Genomic DNA, 24288 nt, shown 5'->3' on the forward strand with positions numbered 1-24288 from the left:
TTTGGTCTTCATAAAGGAACAATTCTTGTAACTCGGACATAATTATATTAGAAATGAGTTGGACAAAATTAGTTGGATGCAGGGTTCAAGACAGTAAATTTGGCTGGAATAGTGTCAAAAACATGAAATAATTTATTTTAAAGTAAAACAAATATTTAGAGCTTATTTTCAGTACCAATCGGCAGAAGCTATTTTGAGACTTCAAAGCATTGATTCCTACTTATCTCTGCAGTTTATAGTAGTTGCAATCACTTAATCTCACTCTCTTAGAGGATCTTGACTCAGTAAGAAACAAAGTTTTTAAGAAATACACTGTTTTTGTGTAAGGCATTTTAAAAGCTGTCTTTTAAAGATTACACTTTATGGTAACCCTAACTGTAAATAGGTTTGTTCCTGAATATGACATGCTGTAAGGCAGGGGTCTCGAATCTTGGCAACTTTAAGCTTGGAGGACTTCAACTCCCAGAATGCCCCAGCCAGCTTTGAACGTCCAATCTATTCTTTATTGTGATAGGAACCAATTGGAGTTTCCAAACCTTCATTTGTCTCTTAAGCTTTTAAAAAATAATTTTAAATTTGTTTGGGGTTACATCGCATCCTATTGTAGTAAATTGGTGACTTCTAAATTAGGGATGCTAAGAAGCAGCAAAGGATGCAGAACACATTGAATGAGAAACAAAAAGTTATATTCTTCTGTCTCCATGTTATGAAATACATTACATTACATTTCCTGGAAGTTATGAACATTATCTGCCCTTTGAATTAATCTAGTACAGCAGATTTCTCCTGCTTGGAAAATGTAGTCAAAAATGGAGAAATCTGCAAAATTCTGTCAGCAGGTGCCAAGATACACATCTCTTTACATGACAGTGCTAACTAAGCTTTTTTGGATGCTTATTTTTTGAAGATACTATACTTCATACTATATTATTTGGAGGGGAAATTCTACTTATAGAAAGCGCAACCCGGCAGAATATAAGGCCTAATTAAATAAACAGAAAAGGCACAAACAACTACTATTGGAGAAATTCTGGTGTAATGTTACACCATCCATCTATATTTTATCTGCATTTATCTAGTTATCTTATCTATATATCAGCTATCTTATCTAGCTATAAGCTACCTAATTTATCTTCTATCTTATGTATCTTGTCCATCAGTTCTGTCATAAAATAGTAATGTTCCTTATAGTGGGAAGTATAAATGTCAGTTTGCTGAAATACCACATCCTTGCAATGTGAAGATACGGGTAGCGTGAACATAGTGCAAATTAATTGTTGCGAAAGATGGCCCATAAATTTAAAATTGCTAAAAGGGACAACAACAACAATAAATTGGCAGTAGCTTTTCCCTACAGTATTCACTTAGTAAAACAGCTGTGGTATAATGCCCTGGTTTTGATCGCAAACAACTGCTCATATTGGTCTCAAGTTACTCTACAAACATCTAAAGTATTTAGGATTACGTAGTTATTTTGAAGAGGCGAAAGACACTACAGGACCTGTATGGATTTTGGCGGTGAACAAGAGTCCCATTATATGGCTCGTTCGGTTTAGCCAGAGAGCAGCCCGGCCAGGTGTTTTCACCGTCGCGCACAAAGACTTGCCTATGCTCAATTCTTTACTAATTAAATATTGTGGAAGCCCCTCCATAAGGCTGGAGAACGGTGAAGTTATTTCCCAGGAAAGCTTTCTGAGAACTAAGTAAGCTTTCGAGGAACTAGTTAGGAGTTTCCGTTCCATTCATGTTTAAATCGGCTGAAAGAACAGCCTCAAAACAAACAAGGGGACATTGGATGAAATGTGGTGTTGCGGTATCAGGAAAACGACACTCTCGGCTGTAACATTGATTTAGGAGGCAGCCAAAGGTTTAATGCTTGTATACTCTTTGACACTTTTTCACTTTGGTTTTGGCTGCGTCTACCCGTCTGCATTGTGTCAAGACTTTGCAAGCGTCTGAGATTGAATACAGGTAGACCTTAAGTTACAGAGATTCATTTAGTGACTCTTACAATGGCACTGGGGGGAAAAATGACAATTTTTCACACTTGACAACCATTACAACATGCCCCTGGTTACATGATTGAAATTCAAACGCTTGGCAACTGGCTCCTATATATGACGGTTGTAGTGTCCTGGGGTCATGTGATCACCCTCTGCGACTTTCAATGGGGAAGGCAGATTCACTGAACAACTGTGTTACTTGCTTAACAACTGCAGTGATCCACTTAACAACTGCAGCAAGAAAAGTGGTAAAATGGGGCAAAACTCAACAAATGTCTCACTTAGCAACAGAAATTTATGGCTCAATTGTGATCGTAAGTCGAGGACTACCTATATCTGGCAGACTTCTGCTTCTCTGCTCTTGTGATCTAGGGCAGGATCATGTTGTTACGCTACTTTTAAGATCTGAATCGGTGTTTCTCAGCCGTGGGAACGTTAAGATAGGTGGGCTTCCAGGGTCATATGAAAAAGAAATACAGTATTTAATTACTCATATATAATCACAGCAGCAAGAATAGTTTATGCACAGAATTGGAAAAACAACAATATACCAACCGAAGACAATTTGATCAGGAAAGTTTTGGAATGCGCGGAAATGGATAAGCTTACAAAGGAGATACAAGAAAAAGAAGAAATAGAATATTACCTAGTATGGGAGAGAAATGGTATAAATGGCTGGAGGAAAGAGATAAAAGACAAGGAAAGATCAAATAATGGTCGAAGTAGGAGTAGAAATACAAGAACAAATAGGAGGAAACAAAAATTGCAGAAATGAAATTGTGTACACGCTTATTTATATGTATATATGTAAATAAATAAATATTAGAAGTATATGTATAAAAGATACATTAGAATAAGGGAGAAAAAATGTATAAGTAAGAAATTTGTTACCGACGTGAACCTGTTGAAAAGAAAAAAATGTAAAAAATTTATTTTTGTTTTTTAAAAAATGCTTAATAAAAAAATTTTTTTAAAAAAAAAAGATAGGTGGACTTCAGCTCCCAGAATTCCCCAGCCAGCGTGAGGAATTCTGGGAATTGAAATCCGCCCATTTTAATTTGCCAAAGCTGAGGGACAATGAGGGATCATTGGTCTTAAGTCTAGGATTTCATCTCACTCCCAATGCTGTTTAATATGAGGGGTTCTTGATGCTTTCTGAGCTCGATTGTTTCCTTTCAGACGTTTCATTACACAACTAAGTAACATCATCAGTGCTACCAGTAGTAAGGAGTGAGGTTTGAGGTTCTTTGAGGAAAAAAAAAAGAGAAAAGTGCAAGAAAGAAAAGGGGAAAAAGAAATAAAAGGCATTGACTTCCGACTCCCTTCAGTGCAGTAGAATAAGGCATTAACATGAAACCTCAACTTTTTACTTTTACATAATAGTTTAAACTAGCCATTTCTATAACAACAAATCTATCTCATCAGTAAAACCCGAAATCAAAATTTTGGGTTTTTTTTTCCCCCCGTCTCAAGCACAAAATCTAGAAGCGGTTTCCAAGTAGAAATAAAAGTATTTGTGGAGTTTTTTTTTCCTTTGATCAAAGCTGTCAATTGAGCCATCTCTGCTAACTCCATCAATTTTTGCAGCTATTCGTCCATTGTGGGGATCGAGGTAACCTTCCATTTCTGTGCATAGAATAGTCTTGCTGCTGTCAGAATAGAATAGAACAGAACAGAACAGAACAGAACAGAATAGAATAGAATAGAATAGAATAGAATAGAATAGAATAGAATAGAATAGAATAGAATAGAATAGAATAGAATAGGAATTAGAATAGAATAGAATAGAATAGAATAGAATAGAATAGAATAGAATAGAATAGAATAGAATAGAAAATATGGAATGGAGTAGAATGGAATGGAATGGAATTTTTATTGGCCAAGTGTGATTGGACACACAAGGAATTTGTCTTGGTGCATACGCTCTCAGTGTACATAAAAGAAAAGATACATTCGTCAAGAATCATAAGGTACAATACTTAATGATAGTCATAGGGAAACAGTCAATATAAATCTTAAAGATACCGTTAAGATCAACGTTCTGAATTTTTCCCCCTCAGTTTTTTTCCATTAAACCCAAAAGAAAAGTCACTGGTTTTATAATCACTTCAAGAATTTTCTGTATTAAGGTATGAATCCCACTCCACCATTTCTTTATCACATGTCCACCTTAAATGATTATTTTTTTTAAAGTCCCTCCTTTACATTTACAACGTTCATTTCAAATGGCTTTATGTTTGATTCTGGAGTTAAGTACCCACAATACCTCATCTTCTAGAAGTGTTCTTTTTAAGTTACAATTTAATGAAAATTTTAAACCTTTTTTCCACGTGTGATCCCATTGTTCAAGCATTACGTTCGATCCAAAGTTCCTTGCCCATTGCTGAATCGTACCATGATTTTTACTTGTTCATTTTTCCAGATTTAAATCCATAACATTTTTATAGATTTTGGCAATAGATGTGTTTGGCAGGAGAGACTATCTTAAGTAGGCATCCACATATACACAGCCACACACTCTCTCAAAGATACACTTCGTTTCCCATGCAACTTTCTCCGGTGGAAATCGATATTATAGGGTCAATATTACAGCCTTTGAGGTGCAGGTAAACAAGATCTAATTTGATCTGATCTTCAGACAGAAATGGGGACTTCAGAATTAGATATTGCCCCCCCCCATAGATAGATAAGGTAAAGGTAAAGGTTCCCCTCGCACATACGTGCTAGTGCTAGTCATTCCTGACTCTAGGGGGCAGTGATCATCTCCATTTCAAAGCCAAAGAGCCAGCGCTGTCTGAAAAACGTCTCCGTGGTCATGTGGCCGGCATGACTCAACACCAAAGGCGCACAGAATGCTGTTCCCTTCCCACCAAAGGTGGTCCCTATTTTTTCTACTTGCATTTTTTTATGTGCTTTCGAATTTCTAGGTTGGCAGAAGCTGGGACAAGTCACGGGAGCTCACCCAGTTACAAGGCAGCACTAGGGATTCGAACCGCTCAACTGCTGACCTTTCGATCTGCAAACTCAGTGTCTTAGCCCCTGAGCCACCACGTACCTCGATAGATAAACAATGTCAATTATGGAAAAGTATATGAGGGAAATGACAAAAAATACATAGAAATCCAGATGTCACCAGAGTAAATAGAAAAGGGGGTTGGGGGAGGGAAGGAAAAAAAGATTATAAATACAAATGCACAATTCCGAAATGATAGATTGGGTTAAAACGGAAAAGAAACTGAAAAGAAAGTATACAATATTAGAAAATTGGAGTTGCTCAGTTACCAAACAAGGGAAATATTACACAACAAAGAAAGAAAGAAGAGAGGAACAGGAGGGTAAGATAGAGGAGATGAGGGAGAGAGAGGGATGGAAGGAAGGGGAAGGAGAGGAGGATAGGATAGGGGAGAAGAGTAGGAGAGAAGGTAAGAAAGGAAGAAGAGAGGAGTGGGGGAGAGGAAGGGGAAGGAGGAAAGAGAGGAGGAGGAAGAAGATAGGAAAGGTGAGGAGGGAGGGACGGAAAAGAGGAGAAGGAGGTTTGTTGTGAAACGAAGGGGAAGAGAGGGTGGAAGAGCAACCCCAAACAGAATTAAAGTGTTTTATTTTTGTACTTTCTTTAGAAAAAATAAGTATGATCATGTATGGATAAGAGAATGTACATTTACAATATGTATACAAGAAAAGAAAAAATTAAAAAAACCTCATTAAAAAAATAGACCAGAAACGGGGACTTCAGAATTAGGTATTGCTCTTTTCCCCCCCACCGCACTCAACTCAAGAAAAATAGAAGCCGTGGCTGTTTTGATTTTTATCCTGGCACTCGTTTATTTTCGCCTTTTTATCACTACTCTCAAAGGTTTTCCAAAACGCAACTGGACATGGGGTTCCCTCCCCCCACTTAAAACCATTTTGCTTCTCATCCGAGAAGTTTCTTCAGCCATTGGATGGGAAGGGAAACTTTTTCAAAGAGCAAAAAAAACCCCAAGAAAGTCCAGTTGCCTGGTTTTTTTGGCAGGGTGGGGGGAACTACACTTTTGGGGCAAACTGTGACTTGGATGATTGAGAATCTTCACACACATGTATTAGGATTCAGTATCCAAAGTGAAAAAGGGAATCGGGGTGGGGTGAGGGGGCTCTTTGGATCTTGGAGAAGACCCTACTTAAAACTGAAAAAAGGATATCTAATTTTTTTTTTACTACCAGTTCTGTGGGCGTGGCTTAGTGGGCGTGGTGTGGCTTGGTGGGCATGGCAGTAGAAGGATACTGCAAAATCCCCTTTTCCTCCCCACTCCAGGGAAAGGATATTGCAAAATCTCCATTCCCACCCCACTCCAGGGGAAGGATACTGCAAAATCCCCATTCCCACCCCATTCCTGGGAGAAGGATATTGCAAAATCTCCATTCCCTCCCCACTCCTGGAGGGGAAGGATATTGCAAAATCCCCATTCCCACCCTGCTCCTGGGAGAAGGATATTGCAAAATCCCCATTCCCTCCCCTCTCCTGGGGGGGGAAGGATATTGCAAAATCTCCATTCCCATCACACTCCAGGGGAAGGATACTGAAAAATCCCCATTCCCACCCCGCTCCTGGGAGAAGGATATTGCAAAATCTCCATTCCCTTCCCACTCCTGGGGGGGGGAAGGATATTGCAAAATCCCCATTCCCACCCTGCTCCTGGGAGAAGGATATTGCAAAATCCCCATTCCCTCCCCTCTCCTGGGGGGGAAGGATATTGCAAAATCTCCATTCCCATCACACTCCAGGGGAAGGATACTGAAAAATCCCCATTCCCACCCTGCTCCTGGGAGAAGGACATTGCAAAATCCCCATTCCCACCCCATTCCTGGGAGAAGGATATTGCAAAATCTCCATTCCCTTCCCACTCCTGGGGGGGGGAAGGATATTGCAAAATCTCCATTCCCACCACACTCCAGGGGAAGGATACTGCAAAATCCCCATTCCCACCCCGCTCCTGGGAGAAGGACATTGCAAAATCTCCATTCCCACCCCACTCTGGGGCCAGCCAGAGGTGGCATTTGCCGGTTCTCCGAACTACTCAAAATTTCTGCTACCGGTTCTCCAGAACCTGTCAGAACCTGCTGGATTTCACCCCTGGTTTTGCCCCCTCCCCACTTTTCCCACTTTTAAGTAAGAGTCTTCTCCAAGATCCAAAGAGCCCCTTTTCCATTTTGAATTACTGGAGCGGATCCTAATAAATGTGTGTAAAGATTCTCCAAGCCTCCAAAGTCACAATTTGCCCCCAAAATGTCCCGTCCCCCCACAAAAAAAGGCAACTGGACTTTCCCCCCCCCCCTTTGAAAAAGTTTCCCTTCCCATCCAACAAACTTCTTGGATGAGAAGCCAAATGGTTTTAAGGGGGGGGAACCCCAAAAATGTCCAGTGGTCATTCATCCGGGCGCCCAACTTTCCAAGGGGTAAGAAAGGAGGGGGAGGTGCTGCTTCCCAAGGGGGGGGAGGGGCGAACCCCAATTCTCAGTGGCGGGTCCCCCCCAGGCTCCCCCCCTCCACTCCAGCCCATCCAAACGACCCCTCGTTTTGCGAGAGCAGGGCCGGGCGGCCGGGCGGGCGAGGAGGGAGGCGTCGGTGGGCGAGGCAGGCGGGTCTCTCTGCCGGGCAGCCGGACGGCTCCTGTTTGCCTGTAAATAAAGGCGAAGCCATCCGAGGCGGAGATGGCCGTATAAAAAGGGCTGCCACGGGGGTCACCCCGCCTGGCCGACAGCTGGGGCTCCGGAAAGCAGGAGGAGGAGGAAGGTAAAGAGCCGCACGAGGGGTCTCTCCCCCCCTCCCCCCGGGTGGGGAAGGGTCGCCCCGGCAGGTTGGGCTGAGGAGGAGGAGGAGGAGGAGGAGGAGAAGCCGGGCGCGCTTCAGCCCTCGGACAGCGCTCGAAGGGGCAGCCGGGATCCCCCCACCCCACCTTCCAATTCTGGGGGGCGGCGTCCGGGGCTTGGCTGTGTGGTGGGGGGAAACAGAGGGAGGGGAAGGGGTCTCGGAAAATAACGTTGAGGGTGGGGGGGATCCGGGATGCTTCTCCTCCACTTGCGCGCCCAGAGAGGGAAATCTTCTCAGGGTGCCCAGTTGACTTCCCTCGTCCGCCCCCACACCCACCCCGCCCTTTCACCCCTAAGTCCCTTGTCCCCCAGTCCTTTTCGCCTCTTCGCTCCACAGCCCCTCCCTCAGCGCTCAGCCCCCAGTTCCCCTCAGGCCTCCTATGCTTCTCATCGTCCCTCAGGGACCCTCAGGGACCCCTGCCCTTGCCCCTCAGCCCCTTCCTTCCCAGCCCCTTGCCCTCTCAGCCCCTTCATCCCCAGCCCCTTGCCTCAGCCCCTTCCTTCCCAGCCCCTTGCCCCTCTCAGCCCCAGCCCCTTGCCCCTCAGCCCCTTCCTTCCCAGCCCCTTGCCCCTCAGCCCCTTCATCCCCAGCCCCTTTTGCCCCTCAGCCCCTTCATCCCCAGCCCCTTGGCCCCTCAGGGCCGCTCACTCCAGCCCCATTTTGCTTCTCAGCCCCTTCACCCCAGCCCCTTTTGCCCCTTCATCCCCAGCCCCTTGCCCCTCAGCCCCTTCATCCCCAGCCCCTTGCCTCAGCCCCTTCATCCCCAGCCCCTTGCCCCTCAGCCCCTTCATCCCCAGCCCCTTGCCTCAGCCCCTTCACCCCTCAGGGCCTCTCACTCTCAGCCCCATTTTGCTTCTCAGCCCCTTGCTTCTCAGCCCCTTCACCCCAGCCCCTTGCCCCTTCATCCCCAGCCCCTTGCCCCTCAGCCTCCCATACCCCTCAAACCCCTCACCCCTCAGGGCCTCTCACTCTCCAGCCCCATTTTGCTTCTCAGCCCCTTCACCCCAGCCCCTTGGCCCCTCACAGGCCCATCACTCTCCAGCCCCCTTTTGCCTCTCAGCCACCTTCATTCCCCCTTCAGCCCTCAGGGCCCCTGAAGTCCCCTGGCCCTCCATCCCTTTTTTCCTCTCAGCCCCCAGACCGTTAATCCTTTGTCCCCTCTTCCCAATCCCCTGTCCCTCAGCCTCCCATACCCCTCAAACCCCTCACCCCTCAGGGCCCTTCGGGGCCCCTTGCCCCAGGCAGCTTTGCTTCTCAGCCCCCTTCACCCCTCAGGGTCCCTGAAGTCCCCTTGCCCTCCAGGCCTCTTTTCGTCTCAGCCCCCCAGACCGCTCACCCCTCAGTCTCCCTCTCCCCAAGCCCCCTCCCCATGCCTCTCATCCTCCTCCCTCATTCCTCTAGCCCAGGGATGTCCAAACGTGGCCCCTTGAAGACTGGTGGACTTCAACTCCCAGAATTCCCCAGCCAGCGACTTGCTCCTATTTATAGCTCATGCTTTGCTGGGGAATTCTGGGTGTTGAAGTCCACCAGTCTTCAAGGGGCCACGTTTGGACACCCCTGTGTCTAGCCCCTCAGCCCCCTTCACCCCCAACTCTTTTCAAACCCTTTCACCCTCCACCCTCAGGGCCCCTTGAGCCCCCAGACCCTCTTGCCTCTCATCACCCCTCTTCCCCTCCCCACAAGTCTCCTGCCCCTCAGCTTCCTCAGCCTCCATCTCACCCAGTGGTGGGATTCAGCCAGTTCGCACCACTTCGGGAGAACCGGTTGTTCTGAACAGTTTGGCAAACTGGTTGTTGGAAGAAATCATTAGGGCAGAGAACCGGTTGTTAAATTATTTGAATCCCACCACTGATCTCACCCCATCTCTTAAGGAAGCCAGGCTCAACCAGGCTCAACTCTCCCAAGAGAGAGAAACATGCCTGGTTGGGAACTCCAGCTTCTGGTCAGCACCTTTGCCCGGCTGATCCCCCTTTGCTCGGCTTGCAAAGAGCCTCAGGCCAGGCAGAGGAGGAGGAAGAGAGCGGGGCCCAGATAGGCCGTGGGCAGGAGCTTGCCCGAGGGTTGCAAAAGTCCCAAGTGTAGGCTCGATTCGATGTGCATGTTGTGCTTTGATGGCCAGCTGGCTGCCTCTTCCCCAGAGTCTGCTTTGGGAAAGCTGGTTGTCTCCTTCCTTGTCTTTGCACCAGGCGAGGGAAGGCCATGGCAGCCAGCGGCGGGGCAGACGGCGGCCACCCAGATCGCTACCTGGTGAGCCGACCCATCTACAACGAGCCCAGCTTCCAGGAGGAGAACGAGAAGAAGTTGGTGGTGCCCAAAACGCTCCGGGAACGAGTCCAGAAATCTTTCAGGTAACTAACAGGGGCCGGCCGGCTGGGATTTGGGGAAGGGTTGTGACCCAAGAGCCATGGAGCTGGGTGGGGGCCAGGAGTGCATCTCACTGGGTTTATTTTAGCAAGTGGTCGTTGTTGTTTTTTGTCTTCGGCAGCTGTTCGAGAAAAAAAGCCATGCAGGTCACCAAGACCTTCTTCCCTATCCTGGAGTGGCTGCCCAAATATAGGATTAAGGAATGGCTCCTCAGTGATGTGATTTCAGGCATCAGTACGGGACTCGTGGCTACTTTACAAGGTAAGAGGGGGGCACACCTGTCACCTCAGGAATTGAAGGGGCTGGAAACCGAAGCTGAACTATAATGGGCTATTTGAGTTCTCTCTCACTCACTTCATCTTTCTTTCTTTCTTTCTTTCTTTCTTTCTTTCTTTCTTTCTTTCTTTCTTTCTTTCTCTCCCTCTCTCCCTCTCACTTTCTCTCTCTCTTTGCTCTCTCTTTTTTCTCTCTCTCTCTCCTCTCTCCATCTCTCTTTCTTTTTCTCTCTCTTTCTTTTCCTTTCTTTCTTTCTCCACCTCTCCATCTCTTCTCTTTCTCTCTCTCTCTCTTTCTTTCTTTCTTTCTTTCTCTCTCTACATCTCTCTCCCTCTCTCTCTCTCTCTTTTTGGTCTCTTTCTTTCTATCTTTCTTTCTCTACATCTCTCTCTCTTTCCTTCTCTTTCTCTTTCTCTCTCCCTTTGCTTTCTTTCTTTCTTTCTTTCTCTCTCTCTCTCTCTACATCTCTCTCTCTCTCTTTCTCTCCCTTTGTTCCCTTTGTTTCTTCTTTCTCTCTCTCCATCTCTCTCTTTCTCTTTCTCTCTCTCTTTCTTTTTTTCTCTCTCTACATCTCTCTCTTTCTCCTTTTGCTTGCTTGTTTTCTTTCTTTCTTTCTTTCTCTCTCTCTCTCTCTCTCTCCATCTCTCTCTCTCTCTTTCTCTCTCCCTTGCTCTCTTTGTTTCTTTCTCTCCCTCTCTCTCTCCATCTCTCTTTTTCTCAGCCTTTCTCTGTCTTTCTTTCTTTTTCTCATTCTCCATTTGGATCAAAGAGAGGTCCAACTATCAATTAAGCAGAAACGTCCGGATAGTGAGAACAATTAATCAGTGGAACGGGCGTGCCTCCAGAAGCTGTGACTGCTTCAACACTGGAAGTTTTTAAGAAGAGATTGGACAGCCATTTATCTAAAAATGATATAGAGTTTCCTGCTTGAGCGGGGAGTTGGACTAGAAGACCTCCGAGGTCCCTTCCAACTCTGTTACTCTGTATTGTGTTCTGTATTTAACAGGATTTGTGTTTTCATCACTATAGCTCAAAGCAAGTTGAATCGTTTTACAATTAAACTGACAGATGTTTTCCTAGCTTTAAATGTTGCTCAGTTTTTCTTAGATGTCTTTTCATATTCGCAACCCTGAAGTGTGTAGATTTTTCAGCTCATTTCTTATTTATTTAAATTTCATTTCACTTAAATACTGCACAATCCAAAGCAACTCTGGTTTGCTTCTTAGTAAACGTTACCTGCTGAATATTTTTATTTTATTTTTTATTTATTTTATTTTGTCACAACAATATATGTAGGTATCATACAAAAAAGATTATATAGTATATAAACACATATATGAGTAAATATAAGGAGGTATAAGCATATATGTATATATATAGGAAGAAGAAAAGAAAAACAATAGGACAGGAACGGTAGGCACGTTTGTGCGCTTATGCACGCCCCTTATGGTCCTCTTAGGAATGGGGTGAGGTCAATAGTAGAAAGTTTTTGGTTAAAGCTTTTAGGATTATGGGAAGAGACCACAGAGTCAGGTAAAGTATTCCAAGCACTGATGATTCTGTTACAGAAGTCATATTTTCTGCAATCTAGATTAAAGCGGTTGACATTAAGTTTAAATCTATTGGTTGCTCTTGTATTATTGCAATTAAAGCTGAAGTAGTCTTTGACAGGAAGGACATTACAATAGATGATTCTGTGAGTTAAACTTAGGTCTTGTCGAAGGCGACGGAGTTCCAAGTTTTCTAAGCCTAGGATTTCAAGTCTGGTGGGATAAGGTATTTTGTTGTTTTCAGAGGAATGGAGAACTCTTCTTGTAAAATATTTCTGGACACATTCAATTGTATTGATGTCAGAGATGTGGTGAGGGTTCCAAACAGGCGAGCTGTATTCTAGAATTGGTCTAGCAAATGTTTTATATGCTCTGGTTAATAGTTTATTTACACGTGACATCTCAAGATACAAGGAATGAACCTCAGGTGCAAAATACAAATACAGGTAGTTCTCATTTGGGACACCAGACCATCATTAAGCACGGAGGTTGTTAATTAAATTGTCCTGTGACTGCCGTCCAATTTTACAACAATGCTTCCCATGGTCATTAAACAAATCTTGCTTCCACCATTCACTTTGATAGTTGGAAAGCCCCGGGAAGTTAAAAAGTGAGGATCATGTGGCCTCTCTAATGCTGCAACGGTCATAAATACATGCCAGTGGCCAAGCATCCAAATTGCGATAATATGATTGGGGGGACCTTGAAATGGTCGTAAGTGCGAGACCCAGTCACTTTTTTTTCAGCACTTTCATAACTTTGAACGATTGCTCGACGAACAGTTGTAAGACAAGGACCACTTGTATAGATTATATTTTTGTATTAAAGAACAGGGTATTTATATTAACATATTGTAACCAGGGGTGAAGTCCAACAGGTTCTGACAGGTTCTGGAGAACCGGTAGCAGAAATTTTGAGTAGTTCGGAGAACCGGCAAATACCACCTCCGGCTGGCTCCAGAGTTGGGGGTGGGGGAATGGAGATTTTGCAATCTCCTTCCCCCTGGAGTGGGGTGGGAATGGGGATTTTGCAATCTCCTTCCCCCTGGAGTTGGGTGGGAATGGAGATTTTGCAATCTCCTTCCCCCTGGAGTGGGGTAGGAATGGAGATTTTGCAATATCTTCCCCTGGAGTGGGCTGGGAATGGGGATTTTGCAACATCCTTTCCCCCTGGAGTGGGGTGGGAATGGAGATTTTGCAACATCCTTCCCCTAGGAGTAGGGTGGGAATGGAGATTTTGCAACATCCTTCCCCCTGGAGTGGGGTGGGAATGGAGATTTTGCAGTATCCTTCCCTGCCACGGCCACCAAGCCACAGAACCAGTAGTAAAAAAAAATTGGATTTCACCACTGATTGTAACTGACTTTAAAATACTTCAGAATATGATTTAACCTTTTTTTTTTAAAAACAAATTTTATCCTACCCAGGTTTGGCGTACGCGTTACTGGCTGCCGTTCCAATTGGATATGGACTCTATTCTGCATTTTTCCCCATTTTGACGTACTTTTTCTTAGGAACATCAAGACACATCTCTGTTGGTAACTGATTTTTTTGTTTTATTTTAATAGCAGACATATATTTCTTTGAGAAAGCTCAATTTTTATTTGATAGCACAGTCGGTTTGCTTTAATAGACTTTTATATGACGGTGTGTTTGGGCTGTATTTAAATTCTTCATTCTGCTCCATGTTTTTCTACATATAATGGCTGGGAATAACATCCACATATGAGATGCGCATCATATACTCTCTACTTTTGCTATTGGCAGAACGAATACAGTATGTTTTGTGGTCAAATCCCATAAGCAGCACAATATAAAGGGTTGAACATTAAGGAGCTCACCGGATATGGTGAACTGTCACAGGGAAAACAAGCCTCTATAAAGCTGGCGTATGTTTCTTCTGTGTGGTTGGTTATAAATTAGTTATAATCTATAAACGATAACTCCCATTTTTGGGTAGACCAGGTTGCTTCGATAGAAAAAAACCCCACTTAATCTTTCCCCTGGTACAGCTGACAAAGCGAGGAGAATCTGTGGCTTAGAGGTTAATACATCTGCCTAATATCTAAACAAGCCCAGGTTCGAATCCCAGAAGGGTATGGCTAGCTGATGAGAACTAAATAGCTTGAAATAGATCTATACTTAAAGGTAAAAGTTCCCCTCGCACATACGTGCTAGTCGTTCCCGACTCTAGGGGGCGGTGCTCATCTCCGTTTCAAAGCTGAAGAGCCAGTGCTGTCCAACGACGTCTCCATGATCATGTGGCCGGCATGACTAAATGCCAAAGGCGCATGGAGCGCTGTTACCTTCCCACCAAGGTGGTCCCTATTTTTTCTACTTGCCTTTTTTACGTGCTTTCGAACTGCTAGGTTGGCAGAAGCTGGGACAAGTAACGGGAGCTCACCCTGTTGCACGGCACTAGGGGTTCGAACCACCGAACTGTCAACCTTTCAATTGACAAGCTCTGCATCTTAGCCACGTGAGCCACCACGTCCCTAGATCTATAATAGTCTTTATTTATTTCTTCGTCAACAAATATTATACTTCTTTTCAACAGGACCTTTCCCTGTGGTCAGTTTAATGGTAGGATCCGTAGTACTGAGCATGGCCCCAGATGAAAAATTCGCCCTGGCGCACAGTAACATGACGGGAATGAACGGAACGGCTGGGATAGATATCGCTTCTAGAGACGCCCAACGGGTGCTTATTTCCAGCACTGTAACCTTCCTGGTTGGCATTATCCAGGTAATAAAACCAGCTGTCTCAAAATATTGTTGCTTATTTAACTGGGGAAAATGTTCTCTTTTTTCTTTAAAGTTTTCAGTTTCATCATGATTTATCTATACTGTGTTTCTCTGAAAATAAGACCCTGTCTTATTTTTTTTGAACCCCGAAATAAGTGCTTGGCCTTATTTTTGGGGAGGTCTTATTATTTTGGGGCGCGGGGAGCAAGATGGGGCTCCTCTTGCCGTCTTACCTGATTTCTAGCTTGGCATTTAAATATTTTTGGGGAGGGCTTATTTTCGGGGGGAGGATTTATTTAACGCATGCACTCAAAAGCCCGATTGGGCTTACTATCAGGGGAGGTCTTATTTTCGGGGGAACAGGGTAGTTTTGCATAACTGATGTTCTGTACTGCATTGGTAAGACCACATTTGGAATACTGTACTGTGTCCAGTTCTGGTTGCCATGATACAAAAAGAGTAGGTTGAGACCCCAGAAAGAATACAGAGAACAGCAACAAAGATGATGAGGGGGCTGGAGGCTAAAACTGTATAATGAACTATTGAACTGGATATTCTAGCCCAGAGGTGTCAAACTCAAGGCCTACAGGCCAGATCCAGCCTGCAAGGTGGTTGGATCTGGCCTATGGCGCTGTGTTGGAAAATGTAAGGGGCCGGCCCACGTCGCTTCAGCCTGGTCTACCCAATGCAAAGAGGAAACATGTCAGCAGTTTGGGGAGTGGCGTCAAGCTGGTCACGCCCACCCGGTCAGCCACATCCTGTGAGTGGCGTCAAGCTGGCCACGCCCACCCAGTCAGCCACATCCTGTGAGTGGCGACAAGCTGGCCACACCCACCCACTCGGCCACACCCAGTGAGTGGCATCAAATTGGCCACGCCTGCCCAGTTGGCCACACCCTGTGAGTCGCATCAAGCTGGCCACACCCACCCAGTCAGCCACGCCCACCCGGCCCCCCATGATCAACCACAGCCCTGATGTGGCCCTCAATGGAATTGAGCTTGACACCCTTGTTCTAGGATTAGCAACAGTCTTCTGGTACTTGAGAGACTGTCAGAGAGTCAACATTATTGAGGACTAGGGGCATGACATGATCACTCTTTTCCAACCTTTGAAGGGTTGTTACAGGGAAGAGGGGTCCATTTATTCTCCAAAATACCTGAAGGCAGGAAAAGAAGTAACAGGGGAAAGATCATGAAAGAAAGCTTCCTTTTATGACCATTTCTTTGATATATTTTTTTAAAAAAGGAATCCCCTTCAGGTACTTCCATCTGTCTCCTAGTTACGGGACAGAATTCTGTGAACATTTGAAAATAGGATGGAAAGAGGATTTTGCATTTTTAATGCCTAGATATGGGAATAATTCAGTGGTGGGATTCAGCCAGTTCGCACCACTTCGGGAGAACCGGTTGTTAACTTTCTGAGCAGTTTGGCGAACTGCTTGTTGGAAGAAATCATTAGGGCAGAGAACCGGTTGTTAATTTATTTGAATCCCACCACTGGAATAATTTAAATATTGAGTGGAATCAAGCGGTAAAGCTTCTTCTGATTATATCATTTGGTAAGCAGATCTCAACTGACAAGAGGTTCCCCAGTGGGAAAAATTTCTCCTAATCTCTTATCCATGAAGGGGAAAGAACAAGGAAATGGCAGGTGGGATACAAAAGTAATGTGAATACTTTCTATAAAAAGGGGAAATCCTGATTACTTTCAAAGACAATAGCGGTACGCCTGCTTCTGGAAAATTCCTCAGTGGATTCTTATAACAATTTCTTTCTTGAACAAGATATTCAAAAGATTGTCACTGTTCCATGCCAGGAATTTTTAGATTCAGCTACTATTCATCCAGGGATGAGTTTAAGTTGTACCTAGGAGCAGTGGTGGGATTCAAATAATTTAACAACCGGTTCTTAGCCCTAATGATTTCTTCCAACAGCCAGTTCACCAAACTGTTCAAAAAGTTAACAACCGGTTCTGCCGAAGTGGTGCGAACTGACTGAATCCCACCACTGCCTAGGAGTAGTAAGTCCTTCTTTGAATATAGGTCACTTAATTCCCTACTTTTTAATATTACAACAATTGCATTTAAATAATTATACAGGTAGTCCTCGATTTACAACCACAATTAGCCCAGAATTTATGCTGCTATGTGAGAAATTTACGACCGCAACTGGGCCCAAAATCTCTGTTGCCAACAGCGAAACAGCTGTTCAGTGAGTTAATGCCCCATTTTACGACTTTTCTTGCCACGTTTGTTAAGCGAATCCCTGCGGTTGTTAAATTTGTAATCCGGTGGTGAAGGGAATCTGGCTCCTCCATTGACTTTGCTTTTCAGAAGGTTGTAAAAAAACATAACCCACTGGGACATTGCAACGGTCATAATTATGAACCAGTTGCCGAGCTTCCGAATGTTGGGGATGCTGCCACGGTTCATAAATGTGAAAAATAGAATAGAGTAGAGTAGAGTAGAGTAGAGTAGAATAGAATAGAATAGAATAGAATAGAATAGAATAGAATAGAATAGAATAGAATAGAATAGAATAGAATTTTTTATTGGCCAAGTGTGATTGGACACACAAGGAATTTGTCTTGGTGCATATGCTCTCAGTGTACATAAAAGAAAAGATACGTTCATCAAGAATTCTAAGGTACAACACTTAATGATAGTCCTAGGGTACAAATAAGCAATCAGGATTTTAGAATCTATAACAACCCGGAATGAGGGCCAATCAGCTAAGTATTAACCTAGATAAGGTAGAACTACTAGTTGGGTAATGGTTCATCTAGTCAAGGCGTAGAGGTCAATCTTGGCACAAGAATTCTGCTGTCCTAATAAAGGATGAGATCTGTCATCTGAATATCCCAGGATAAGCTTGAATAATTTACAGCAGGGGCCTCCAACCTTGGCAACTTTAAGATTTGTGGACTTCAACTCCCAGAATTCCTCAGCTCCGCAAAGCCAGCAAAGCAAAGCTGGCTGAGGAATTCTGGGCGTTGAAGTCCACAAGTCTTAAAGTTACCAAGGCTGGAGACCCCTGACTGACAGCATTGTTTTCCATCAAATTCCTCTTAGCCGACTCCATTTTAATTCAATACTTTGTCTTATTTGCAATGTTGTTGTTGTTTTTATTTTAATCACAAGAAGCCTGAAGATTATTTCCAGGGAAGGATGAGATTATTAGAGTCTATAAAATTAATACAGTGATAAATAAAGACTGACAGAAATTTATTTATTTTTGTATAAGACAAGAAAGGAAGGCCAGGAAAAAAAATGAAGGAATCTTGTCCGGTGGATATTGGATTATAGGCTTTACTTCCTTACTTTTTAAATTGTTTGCGATGATGATGGTTAGATTTAACTGCTTAGAAAATTATGTTCTCTTTTCCCCCCCAGCTAGTGTTTGGAGTTCTTCAGATTGGTTTTATTGTAAGATACCTTGCTGATCCGCTGGTTGGGGGATTCACAACGGCAGCGGCTTTTCAAGTATTTGTTTCACAACTAAAAATTGTGCTGAACGTTTCAACCAAGAACTACAATGGAGTCCTTTCCATAATCTACGTAAGTGTTTCTTACTAAACTGAGCTTCATTGCATAACTTTTGGTCTCTTGCATTCCCCAGCTTGTCAGTCTTCTGGTCCACAGTGTGTTTGACCTACAACAGAATAACATAACATAACATAACATCAGAGTTGGAAGGGACCTTGGAGGCCTTCTAGTCCAACCCCCTGCCCAGGCAGGAAACCCTACACCATCTCAGTCAGATGGTTATCCAACATTTTCTTAAAAATTTCCAGTGTTGGAGCATTCACAACTTCTGCAGGCAAGTCGTTCCACTGATTAATTGTTCTAACTGTCAGGAAATTTCTCCTTAGTTCTAAGTTGCTTCTTTCCTTGATCAGTTTCCACCCATTGCTTCTTGTTCTACCCTCAGGTGCTCTGGAGAACAGCCCAACTCCCACTTCTCTGTGGCAGCCCCTGAGATATTGGAACACTGCTATCATGTCTCCCCTAGTCCTTCTTTTTGTTAAACTAGACATACCCAGTTCCTGCAACCGTTCTTCATATGTTTTATCCTCCAGTCCCCTAATCATCTTTGTTGCTCTTCTCTGCACTCTTTCTAGAGTCTCAACATCTTGAGAATGGAAAAACATCTCTGGAGATTCTCAGTCATTCAGGTCATAGTGGGCTCAAAGCTTCTTTTTCAAAAGGCAACTGGGCTGTTTCGAGGAGGAGGAGGGCAGGAGGCAGAGGAAGGAGAAATTGGAGGAGGAGGAGCAGAAGGAAAAAGAGGATGGAGGAGGAGGAGAGAAGGAAAAGGAGAGGGAGGAGAGAGCGAAGGAGAAGCAGAGAGGGAAGGAGGAGGAGGAGAAGGAGGAGGAAAAGGAAGAGGAAGGAGGACGAGGAGGAGAAGAAGGGAGAAGGAGGAGGAGGAGGAGGAGAAGAAGAAGAAGAAGAAAAGAAGAAGGAGGAGGAGGAGGGGGGGAGGAGGAGGAGGAAGCTTCTTGGGTGAGAAGAGCAATTTCTTCTTCTTCATCAAGGAAAAACAATCCCATTGCCTTTTGAAAAGGCAACTCTGAGACAATAGAAGGGATAGTTGTTGAGTGGCTGATATCTACGCTTATCAACTTGGTGGGGTAGAAGGTTGCATTGGATGAAGAAGACCATGCAGTCTGGAAGGAGCCAAGTTACACCTATACTGTAGGTTAGGCTAGGATTACCCCAAAAAATTAGCCAGCATTCTCTGCCCGCTGAGCCTCCAGGGTCTTCATTAAGCTGATCTTGTTCTCCTTCCTATTAAGGTTTTCTGTAAATACTGTATGCCATTACAGGTACCAAAGTCCTCAATTTTTGACCACAATTGTTGTTGTTAAGTGAGGCAGTTGTTAAGTGAATTTTGCCCCATTTTATGACCTTTCCTGCCACAGTTGTTAAGTGAATCACTGCAGGTCATAAGTTACTAACCTAGTTATTAAGTCAGTCTGTCTCCCCCATTGACTTTGCTTGTGAAAAGGTTGTGTAAGATGTTCACATGATCTTGGGACACAGCAACGGCCATAAATATGAACCAAGCATCTGAATTTTGATGGGGATGCTACCGAGTTGTAACTGTGAAAAACGGTCATAAGTCACATTGGAACGGTCACTAAATGAACTGTTGTAAATTGAAGACCATCTATATTTTGTGCCGTGGTGGAATCCAGAATAAGTTTGCTGTCGCAACTTTTAAAAAGAAAAGGGGGAAAAAAAATCTAACAGATGATTAAAAGCAATTCTTTCATTACTTTTCATTTTAGATCAAACATCCCAATGGCCGTAATATGATTTAGGAATAAAACAAAAGTGAAATAATTTTAAAACGTTGAATAAAACCAAGTTAAAAAAGAAAAGGAGAGAAAAAAATGAGATGAATTAATGTGATAAAGAGAACGAGGGTAGATTTTAATATATTCCGACTCTCTGTTAAAGCAGGAATACCGGTCTGATGGCTGTACAGTTTCTCTTGAAAAATTCTAATAAAATACATCCTACTCTTTTTGGAGGCAACCTATTCAATTATTAAACCAACCATACTCTTAGGATGTTCTTACTATTTTTGTAATTCAGGTTTGCTTAATTTGGTCCCTTAATATTTGAACATGGGACGCGGTGGCTCAATGGCTAAGACGCTGAGCTTGTTGATCGAAATGTCGGCAGTTCAGTGGTTCGAATCCCAAGTGCCGCATAATGGAGTGAGCTCCCGTTACTTGTCCCAGCTTCTGCCAACCTAGCAGTTCGAAAGCACGTTAAAAAAAATGCAAGTACAAAAATAGGGTGGGAAGGGAACAGCGTTCTGTGCGCCTTTGGTGTTGAGTCATGCCGGCCACATGACCATGGAGACGTCTTCGGACAGCGCTGGCTCTTTGGCTTTGAAACGGAGATGAGCACCGCCCCCTAGAGTCAGGAATGACTAGCACGTATGTGCAAGGGGAACCTTTACCTTTAATATTTGAATAACCAGAACAAATCATTCCCGTCCTAATGAGGATTTTCCTTTTGTGTTCTCTCTCTAGACACTTATCGAAATATTTCAAAATATTAGAACCACCAATATAGCCGACTTCGTGGCGGGACTGCTGACCATCATTATTTGCATGGCGGTCAAAGAAATTAACGACCGTTTCAGACATAAGATCCCTATTCCGATTCCTATCGAAGTGATTGTGGTAAGCCGACAACTTTGAGAAACTCCAAAAAAAAGTTAAAGGAGGAAAGATCAGTCTTCCCTATTCATGCCTTTTCGAATTACAGCATCTATCCCATGGCAATTCTATGGCTCCATATAGGTAGTCCTTGACTTACGACGACCACTGAGCCCAATATTTATGTCGCCAAGCGAGACGGTGGTTAAGTGAGCTTGGCCCCCCCATTTTACAACATTTCTTGCCACAATTGTTAAGTGGACCCCTGAAGTTGTTAAATGAGTCACCCGGTTGTTAAATGAATCTAGCTTCCTCACTGACATTGCTCGTCAGAAGGTCGCAAAAGGGGGTCATGTGACCTCGGGACACAGCAACGGTCGTAAATATGAAACAGTTGCCAAGCCTCTGGTGGCTCAGCAGACTAAGACAGTCTGTTATTAACAGCAGCTGCTTGCAATTACTGCAGGTTCAAGCCCCACCTGGCCCAAGGTTGACTCAGCCTTCCGTCCTTTATAAGGTAGGTAAAATGAGGACCCAGATTGTTGGAGGCAATAAAAGTTGACTTTGTATACAAATATACAAATAGGATGAAGACTATTGCTAACATAGTGTAAGCCGCCCTGAGTCTTCGGAGAAGGGCGGGATATAAATGCAAATAAGAGTAAAAAATAAAAAATAAAAATAAGCGTCTGAATTTTGATCATGGGGATGCTGCAACGGTCGTAAGTGTGAAAAATGGTTGTAAGTCGCTTTTTCCTGTGCCGTTGCAACTTTGAATGGTCACTAAATGAACTGTTGTAAGTCGAGGACTACCTCTATTATGGTGGTTTTATCATGGTTTTATCTTAATTTAATATGTTATCTCCTATATTGCATTGTCCACATATCAGATAGATAGATAGATAGATAGATAGATAGATAGATAGATAGATAGATAGATAGATAGATAGATAGATAGATAGATAGATAGATAGATACAATAGATGATAGGTAAGTAGGTAGGTAGATACAGTAGATGATGGAGATAGATAGATAGATAGATAGATAGATAGATAGATAGATAGATAGATAGATAGATAGATAGATAGATAGAATAGATGGTAGATAGGTAGGTAGATACAGTAGATGAGAGAGAGAGAGAGAGAGAGAGAGAGAGAGAAGATAGATAGATAGATAGAGATAGATAGATAGATAGATAGATAGATAGATAGATAGATACAGTAGATGATAGATAGATAGATAGATAGATAGATAGATAGATAGATAGATAGATAGATAGATAGATAGATAGATAGATAGATGGAAGGATGATGGATGGGCGGGGGGGCAGGTAGGTAAACAGACAGACAGACAGATAGATAAATAGAGAGATAGAGAGATAGAAAGAGAGAGATAGAAAGAGAGATGAGAGAGATAAGAGGGAGAGAGAGAGATGATATAGATGATATAGATATAAATGTATAGATATAAATATATATTTGCTGACACTTTACTTAAACTAATTTTTTATATCAGGGGATTGCATGACCTCTGTAGATGCCATACCCTAAACAAATAAATAAACTACCTTATTTCTTATTTCTTTTGACTCCAGACCATCGTTGCCACTGGCATTTCATACGGGGTGGACCTGGAGAAGAAATACAATGCAGGGATCGTGAAGACCATTCCCAGAGGGTAAGTAAGTGCAGATTATTTGTCTTCGAACATTCAAACCCCAAAGGTTATAGGTAGTTCTCAACTTACAATGGCTGACTTAGCAACTTTTCAAAGTTAAAATGGCACTGAAAAATATGATATAAAGACTGGCACTGAAAAATGTGATTTAAAGACCTCGCGCTTATTCAAGACCCAGCAACGACTGCAGCATCCTCGGGATGACATGATCAAAATTTGCACCTCGGCAACCGTCATAAATACCGGTAGTCCTCGACTTACGGCCACAGCGGAGCCCAAAATTTATCTTGCTAAATGGGAAATTAAGTGAGCTTTGCACCATTTTACGACTTTTCTTGCCACGTTTGTTAAGTGAATCGCTGCAGTCGTTAAGTTAGTGACACGGTTGTTAAGTGAATCCCCATTGACTTGGCTTGTCCGAAGCTCGCAAAAGGGGATCACGTGGCCCCCCCTCCTTGGCACACTACGTCGGTCATAAATGTGAGTCGGTTGTCCGGCTGTCTCCAAACGTCAATCACGTGACTATGGGGATGCGGCAACGGTTGTAAGTGTGAAAAATGGTCCGAAGTCACTTTTTTTCAGTGCCGTTGTAACTTTGGACGGTCACTAAGCGAACTGTTGTAAGACGAGGACTTCCTGTACGACCATCCACATGCATTTCTCTCCTTTTCCTGCTTAGATTTTTGCCTCCTCAACCTCCAGCTGTGGAAATGTTCGGAGACATGCTGGCCTCGTCCTTTTCCATTGCGATTGTGGCTTACGCGATCGCTGTCTCGGTGGGAAAAGTCTACGCCACCAAATACGATTACGCCATCAATGGAAACCAGGTAGGGAAAACTGCACCCTATTCCTGAAGGAGAGCGAAACACCGCCTAATCCAGGGGTCTCCAACCTTGGCAACTTTAAGCTTGGAGGACTTCATCTCCCAGAATTCCCCAGCCAGCTTTGCTGAGAGTTGAAGTCCTCCAGGCTTAAAGTTGCCAAGGTTGGAGACCCCTGGTCTAATCTAAAGCTTTCTTTAAGGAACTAAATAAATTGCACATGCAGCCTTTTTTTTAATACAGTCACCCCATTAATAGAGATGGGCAGCCAGGAAAATGAATTATGTTAAAATAAAGTCAAACAAAGTGAAGTGAAGCCGCCATGCAAATGAATAAAATAAAATAAAATAAAATATAAAATAATGAAATAAAATGAAATGAAATAATAAAAGAAAAGAGTAAAATAAAATAATGAAATGATAAAATAAAATAAAATAATGAAATGAAATGAAATAATAATAAAAGAAAAGAAAAGGATAAAAGAAAATAAAGTGAAGTGGCCGTGCAAATGAATAAAAAAACAACGAAATAAAATAAAATAAAGTTGAAGTAGCTATGCAAATGAATAAAATAAAATAAAATAAAATAAAATAAAATGAAGCGAAGTGAAGGAGCCATGCAAATGAATAAAATAAAGTAAAATAAAGTGAAGTGAAGCAGCCATACAAATGAATAAAATAATGTGAAGTGAAGTGAAAGTTCCAGTACAGAATTCCCAAGGCTCTTTGAGGAACTTTGAAGATGTCTGGACTTCAACTCCCAGAACTCCATGCCCATCTTAAAGGTGCCCTGGTTGACAAACAAGAAAAAAAACCACAGACCTCCTGCA

At 43.3% G+C, this 24288-nt stretch overlaps 1 protein-coding gene across 1 annotated transcript in view; it reads left to right on the plus strand.

Annotated features, from left to right (window-relative positions):
• The first annotated feature begins 10050 nt into the window (after positions 1–10050).
• The window catches only part of SLC26A4 (solute carrier family 26 member 4), a 36507-nt gene continuing 22269 nt past the window's right edge, over positions 10051–24288 (plus strand). Inside the window, exons 1-8 of the mRNA XM_058190627.1 lie at positions 10051–10199; positions 10337–10476; positions 13468–13578; positions 14598–14785; positions 18176–18340; positions 20833–20985; positions 22556–22638; positions 23318–23465. Coding sequence (XP_058046610.1) covers positions 10051–10199; positions 10337–10476; positions 13468–13578; positions 14598–14785; positions 18176–18340; positions 20833–20985; positions 22556–22638; positions 23318–23465 — 1137 coding nt within the window. The remainder of the gene's footprint in view (positions 10200–10336; positions 10477–13467; positions 13579–14597; positions 14786–18175; positions 18341–20832; positions 20986–22555; positions 22639–23317; positions 23466–24288) is intronic.

This window comes from Ahaetulla prasina, chromosome 7, assembly GCF_028640845.1.
Source record: "Ahaetulla prasina isolate Xishuangbanna chromosome 7, ASM2864084v1, whole genome shotgun sequence".
Lineage (NCBI taxonomy): Eukaryota > Metazoa > Chordata > Lepidosauria > Squamata > Colubridae > Ahaetulla > Ahaetulla prasina.